Source organism: Elephantulus edwardii, unplaced genomic scaffold, assembly GCF_000299155.1.
Source record: "Elephantulus edwardii isolate Elephantulus edwardi_28Jun2011 unplaced genomic scaffold, EleEdw1.0 scaffold00013, whole genome shotgun sequence".
NCBI classification, from domain to species: Eukaryota; Metazoa; Chordata; class Mammalia; order Macroscelidea; family Macroscelididae; genus Elephantulus; species Elephantulus edwardii.
In genome coordinates this window covers 21,075,117-21,082,583 of record NW_006399763.1, presented here as the reverse complement: position 1 = coordinate 21,082,583, position 7,467 = coordinate 21,075,117, and the positions used below count along the sequence as shown (strand labels likewise).

General features: G+C 35.7%; 1 protein-coding gene and 1 pseudogene across 1 annotated transcript in view; one reads left to right on the top strand and one right to left on the bottom strand.

The window, feature by feature from the left end:
• UFL1 (UFM1-specific ligase 1) overlaps positions 1-4,361 on the top strand; it is a 51,076-nt gene extending 46,715 nt beyond the window's left edge. Inside the window, exons 18-19 of the mRNA XM_006881204.1 lie at positions 3,335-3,515; positions 4,143-4,361. Of these exons, the coding sequence (XP_006881266.1) occupies positions 3,335-3,515; positions 4,143-4,361 (400 nt within the window). The remainder of the gene's footprint in view (positions 1-3,334; positions 3,516-4,142) is intronic.
• On the bottom strand, positions 1,666-2,196 carry LOC102850372 (annotated as a pseudogene).
• Positions 4,362-7,467: the final 3,106 nt, after the last annotated feature.

Below are 7,467 nucleotides of genomic sequence, written 5' to 3'. Positions count from 1 at the left end.
TTTCTCTTCAGTGGTGCGTTTAAACCATTCACGTTCAGTGTGACTATTGAAAGGTTAGGTTTTATTGCTATCATTGTGTTGAGTTCTTTTTAGTGTTGTTGCTAGTTACTTTAGACCATGGAGCTTTCTGTGGTATATCTATACATTGTTTTTCACATCAGATCTTTCCCATTTCCTTTACCCACCCATCCCCACCATCAAATTATACAACCCTATGATTAACCTCCTTACCCATTCTCACCCCTCTGTTCCTATTCTACCCCTTTTAGATCCTCTTACCCATTTTACTAGTTAATGTTTCTATTTCTACTATAATGGTCTTATATAGTATTTTTCCTTATGGGACTGAGTTAGTTCACTTAGCTTAATGCTCTCCAGTCCCTCCCAAGTTATGTAGTAATTTTCAAAAACATTGTTCCTGCATGCTGTATAGTATCACATCCTGTGAATATACCACATCTCTCAGTCCATTTGATTGTGTTCAGACTTTTGGTCTCTTTCCATGATCTTGTGATGGTGAATAACACTGCTGTGAACATCAATGTTCAAATCTCCAAATGTATCTCATTTCTAATTTTTTGTGAGTATATTTCAAGCAGTGGAATACCATTGGTGTCAATTGTGGATCCAGGTAAGATGAAATCATTAACAGTCTTTTCTCCATCTATCATGAGGTTGCCTATTGGTCTAGTGGTAAGAAACTTTGTTTTTTTGATGTTAAGATGAAATCCATATTGTAGACTGCAGTCTTCTGCAGCAAGTATTTCAATTCCTTTTCAATGTCAGCAAGCTGTGTCATCTGCAAAGTGCAGGTTATTAATGAATCTTCCTCTGATCTTTGCCCCACATTCTTCTTAATATAATCCAGCTATTTGAATGATTTGTTCAGCATACAGATTAATAGGTATGGAGAATAGATACAGCCCTGACACACAGCCTTCCTAATTTTAAACCATGCTGTGTTACTTAATTCTGTTCTGATAACTGCTTTTTGGGCTTGGTATAGGTGTCATGTAAGCACAGTTGGTTTGGGATTCCTGTTTGTCTCAATGTTAGCCATAATGTTAGGCTCCATACAATCAAATGCCTTTGGATAGTCAATAAAACACAAATAAACATCCTTCTGATAATTTCTGCTTTCAGCCAAGAACCATCTGACATCAGCACTGATATCCTTTGTACCACAGGCGTTTCTGAATCTAGCTTGAATTTCTGGTAGTTATTCAGTGTGGATATACTGTTCTAGACATTTTTTTAAATTATCTTAAAAAAAAATTATCTTCAGCAAGATTTTGCTTGTATGTGATATTATTCAATAATTTCCACATTAACTTTTTTTGGGAATAGGTACAAATATATACATCTCTTCCAGGCAATTGGCCAGGAAGCAATCTTCCAAACGTCTTGTCATAGACTATTGAACACATCAAGAACATCTCTTTCTTGAAACATGTCAGTTGGTATTCTATCAATCCTAGGGGTTTATTTTTTGTCAGTATCGTATCTTTCGTCAAGCTTGAACTTCTACCTTCCTTAGCATTAGTTCTCATCATATGCTTTTTCTTAAAATGTCCTGTATTGCTGTCTGGTAAAGTGACCATGTGTATGCCTTCTACCTTTTTTTTTTTTTTTTTGTATTAACAGTAAGATTTATTAAGCTGTATTTTAGTACAGACGCTGGGACTTGTCCATGGTGCTCTTGATGTACAAAGCCCGAACGTTCTGCCAGTTCTTTAGCAGTGAAACCAGAAAGTTGACAGCCAGGTGGATGTTATAAACAAGTTCATCATCTGTCATCTTCACATGGCCAACAGCCACTGCCAGACACAGGACCTTTTTCATCTGGAATTTTATGGTGGACTTCACCTCATCCGTCTACTTTGCCACCATGTGCTCATTGTGGGTCAGCAGAGAAGGGAACTTGCCAGACTTATTCAGCCCTGGACCTAGGATTTTGGGATCTGCTTGATCAGGGATTCAGAGGCCAAAAAGGCATCATACTTCTTGGTCAGCTTTTTGACCAGTTTCTTATTCTTGTTGAGTTTTTTCAGCGCTTCGATGTCCATGTGGGGATATCCACAGCCTTGGCTTCATCACAGTGCTGCTGATCCCCAAGAACACACACTGAGAACTTGGGGCGTGGGGTGGACTTAAGCCTGATGGTCCCCGAGGAATGCTTGTCCTTCTGAGGGTCATAGTTCTTCAAACTGATCTGCAGCTCCACTGTCTCCAAAATCTTACTGCGTTTGCGCTGGTTCCCGTGCAGGACTTCCCGCACCGCCTCGTAGAGGGTGTCACGAGAGACTTTGCTGCTCATAGTTCCTAGCGCCACAGTAACCGGAAAAGAGCTGCCTTCTACTTTTAATGCTTCGTGCATCATTCAAGATTTTGCCCATACAGTCTTTCAGTTTTGCAACTTGAGGCTTGAATTTGTTTTTCAGTTCTTTCTGCTTAAGAAATGCCAGTGAGGTGTTTTGTTTTGTTTTGTTTATTTTCTAACTCTAGCTCTTTGCACATTTTGCTGTACTTTGCTTTGTCTTCTTCAGCTGCCTTCTGAAATCTTATGTTCATCGTTTTTACTTCAGCATTTCTTCCCTTTGTCTTGGCCTCTCAATATTCTAGTACAATTTTCAGAGTTTCATCTGACATCCATTTTGGTCTTTTCTTTCTCACCTACTTTTATAATGACTTTTGCTTTCTTCATGGATTATATTCCTGATGTCATCCCACAACTCAACTGGTCTTCAATCATTAGTGTTCAGTCCCTCAATCCGATTCTTGAGACGGTTTTTAAAATCAAATGGGATTGACCTAAGGTTGTAGTTTAGTTCTTGTGAACTTGTTTGCATTTTCTTGAACTTCAGTTTGAACTTGCACATGAATAATTTCCACAGTTGGCACCTGGCCTGGCTTTGACTGCTGATATTTTGACCTTCTCCCTACTTTATGGTAGTGTTATTTGCTGTCAAGATGAAATAGACTCAGTAGACCCTGGAGCAGTTTTTCAGGAGCTGTAAATCACACAGGAGACTGCTCACCTTTCTTCCACAGATCTGGTAGATTTGAGTCCTAAATCAATACAGACATAGTTCAACCCCAACAACTCAGAATACAAAACCTACTTTGAATGTCTTTGTTCTGTTGTTTTGTCAATCCATTTCTCACATATTAGCCTGCCCATGAAATTTTTAATTAGGTATCTGTGTCCATATTTCAAATGTCCCTTACAGTGTTTATGAAAGTAGATAATTGTAGTAAAGAAAATAGATTTGGAGTTGTTGAGAACTTGTTAATCCTGATCTTACGTTCTAATACTGAATCTTCTTTTGTTTAGACAGATAATGTTCCAGCATCGGCAAGCACTTGCAGAACAGCTGAAAGTCACAGAGGATCCTGCTCTTATTTTGCACCTCACATCAGTCCTATTATTTCAGTTCTCAACTCACAGCATGCTTCATGCACCTGGAAGATGTGTTCCGCAAATCATTGCTTTTCTTAACCACAAAATTCCAGAGGTACCTCATTGTCAGTACACTTGAAACTTAAGCTTTAGATACTGATTATATTGTGTGGGTAGTCGGGAATCGCTGTGAATAGTGTCTCTAAGAATGCCAACAATAGAATTAGAGGATTGATTTTTAAAACCTCAGCATAGCTCACAAATCTGTCAGGATCCTGTAAGATACAGGACATACATAGTAAAGAATATTCTGAAATTGAAAATTAAGCCTATGAGAAGACACAGAATGTCAGATCTTTCCTTTCCTCTTATCAGCTTTTTCAGGTTTAACTTACTGTTACCTCAAGAAGCACCTCTGAAGTCTTGCCTACACATAATATTTTGAGAATCACTATAGCTAGAAGTAATTTGACTTTTGAATATCCATACCACTTTAACTGTTTACAGTGCTAGAACATAGCCAAGTCAACTAATATTAAGGAACCTGTATTCATGTTATATCTCCTAAACAGTGCTGTCTGTGAAAGCACAAGTCTTGTCAGATAAGCTTTCTAAGTACAAAATCAATGTTTTATAAAGAAAAGAACCTTCAGTGTATATTGGTTGACCAAATGCTACTTTAATAATCTTCAGCAAATTAAGTCATATTTGTTAACTCTTCATCTCTATTTTCTATTCCCAGGATCAGCATACTCTTTTGGTAAAGTATCAAGGTCTGGTTGTAAAACAGCTGGTTAATCAGAATAAAAAGACTGGGCAGGGTGACGATCTCATGAATAATGAACTAGGCAAAGAACAAGAAGATAGCACCGACACCACTCGTAAAGAGCTTCAGGAACTTTCCTCGTCCATTAAAGACCTTGTTCTCAAATCCAGAAAATCTTCGGTAACAGAGGAGTAATGATCCATATTTACCTTTATTTTATAATAAAGTAACATTTTCCCCAAAGTTAATGGTGAGTGGTCCAAAAAAATCAGTTCACCACTCCTATACACAATTCCGTTAACAGTATAAAATGTAAATTTCATTTTCCATGGAAGTTTTAGTCTGCATTGTAATTTGAAAAATTATCCATTTCAGGTTACTTTCTTTTTTACAGATACTGTATTAAGAATAAAATTTCTGATATTTTTCATCTCCGGGAAAGGACTCATTTGTTCTGTTACTAGGATTCAGGTGACATTTTTACATTTTTACACATTAGGCAGAAGTTTAAAATGTCATTTTAAAAAAAAGCCATCTTTCTTGTCAGAAGGGAAAATAAATCATGTAATTCACTGGGAAATTAAGAGAGACTGCTATGACTTAAAATACAACAGAAATTTCAACTTTTTTTTTAAAAAACTAAGACCTTACCCTTTATGCTGACAGATAGAACATCCTATCTCCCTGCCAGAAGAGACTTGGGAGATCAGAGATGGCTTTACAGGTATAAAAGAATGCTAGTGAAATCCATGCTTGCTAAGTTGTATTCTAAATCAAGTTGCTAACAAAAGTGAGAGGAAAAAATTACTGATAGCAGGTACTGGATGTAAGTCAACTGTTCACATTGAAAGTTGTTTTTTTTTTTATTGACCCGATTTGCATTTTACATTTTATGTCAATAAGTACAAAACCCAGTGTAGCAGATGGGTATATTAACTGGATTTTTTTTTTTCTTTTCAGGGGTATGAGAATATATAACTGTATTCAAATCACTGGAATCTATTTTTTTCAATTAAAAAATTCTTATTTTCTAAAAACTTTTACCTAAAAGCAAATTAAAAATAGTTTCTTGTGATAATTACTTGAAACTTCATGACATTTTAGCACAAGTGTATTATTTCTCGAAAGAGGAACTTAATTATTTTAAATGTAATAGTAAAATATCTCAAATATTAAAAACTTCTATTTTGTGTAATTCTTTATATGCATTTGAAACTCTGTTTTCAAATGTTTGAACCTATTTTTTTCCATCCTAAGCAAAGTAGTTCTGATTGAGCTTTCTTATTAACATAATAAATAGGAATAAAACATTTTTATTTTGCCAAGACAGGAAAAAAATGGCAAATTGTCTATAACCATACACTTCAACTAATTTTATTTGTTTGTTAATTCATCTTCTAATATATCAGACATCCAACCTAATTTTGTATGCAACCTTTCTTTAAAAGCCTTATTGAGCATTTCAGCAGAAACCAAAGTGACTCAGATTGTGTAAGTTCTCACTGAATTGTCACTATACTACATCTCTGAAAATAAATTAGGACAGATGATGACACAAAGGAAAAGGAAACCATTCTGTCCTAATTTATGGGCATTAACATATTTTATTTGTTAAAATGGTATTTTCCCACCTTAAAGTCTTTAATCTTGAATTTTGTCAATAAAATTATATCATAGACTTTATATGTAAATTTCTCATTTCATTTATAAAATCAACATTGTTAATTTGCTATGATCATAATGTTTTAAGAATTGGTAATTTCAATTTTTAAAATAAAATTCCTTGATAATGCTATTAAATTTAATGCTATTTGAATCTTTATTTTAGTTAATATGTAGATAAATGTACAAGTTATGTGTAATATATTTATGTTCTGGATAATCTGAGCATTATTTTTTTTCTATTATTAATTTCAATGAATATTTACAGAGATTGTAGATTTCAATTCATTCATTGTCACACTTTTTTCCCTGCTCACTTCACCCCCAACCCCAGTTTGCTCTTCTATAAAAGCAAAAGAAAAACCCCTTCATTGGTATACAATCCCCCTGTACCTTCCCACCCTCACCCTGAGTATAGTCCACTCTGCAACCCTCATTCCGAACTCTTCTGATAATCATAATGCCCTAAAATATATTACTTTTAAACTGTTCTCTCCCTCATCGGCTTCAATGCAGTATATACATAATTTATCCAGTTTTTCTTAGTTTTCTCCCCACCCTGATGTCAATATCTCAGTCACAAAAGGACAAATACTATATGGTGCCACTGTTGTAGAATGAGGATACTCTGAGCATTATTAAAGACTTAATTTTCTTTTTTGAGTTACACAGAGCTTGTATCCATCCTTCTCCCAAAGTTTGCCACTTCTGAACCATAACACCATAGTAAATCATGGCTCAGCTAGCTAGAATTAAAAATGTAATAGTACTGCTTCCTACTTTTTTTTGTTACAGTAGAGATAGTTGAATAATGTGCTTGTCGTTAGAGTTCTGTCTACTAAAACTCATATACATCAGATCTGAATCTTGTCCTATTCTGTACCATCCTCAGGATCTCTGACATGTTAGAGCCCATTGTTACAGTCACTGTGTCAGTCCGCCTTGTTGAGGGCCTTCCTTTCTTTCTCTGATCCTCTATCTTCCCCAGCTTGATGTCTCTTTGTATGTCCTGATCCCTCCTTTGGACAATATGCCCAAAGTAACATCAAGTTGCCTGTAAGAGAATGGAGGATTCTGGTTGCACTTTCTCCAAGCCTTGTTATTTTGTCAGTCTATGGAATATACAGGGAGCTGTGGTGGCCTAGTGTTAAGAAGTTGCACTGCAATCACAAAGGCACACGGTTTGAATCCACCAGCTATTTCATGGGAGAAGGACTGGGAAATCTCCTCCTATGCAATTCACTGCCTCTGAAAACCTACTGGAGGATTGCTATGACCAGGTTCCCATATGACAGGACACAAATACAACAACACGGAATATTCAGTACTCTGAATACACACATTATCACAATTCAAAGGTATCAGTTCTTTTGACATACAGATATTTTCATGACAAAATAACATGTACATACATAAAATGTTAACACTTGAGTGAAGATTTAGGCTTTGGCTATCTCTTGAATCACATTTTTTTAATTAATTAAATTTTATTAATTTTAATGAACATTTACAGAGATTTTGGGTTTTCATTCATTCATTGTTGCATTGTTTTCTCTACCCTCCTCCCCAGTTTGTTGTTCTTCCCCCCCACCCTTGAAAGTCTGTTTTAATTGTCCAATTGCCACAGTGCTTGTCAAAG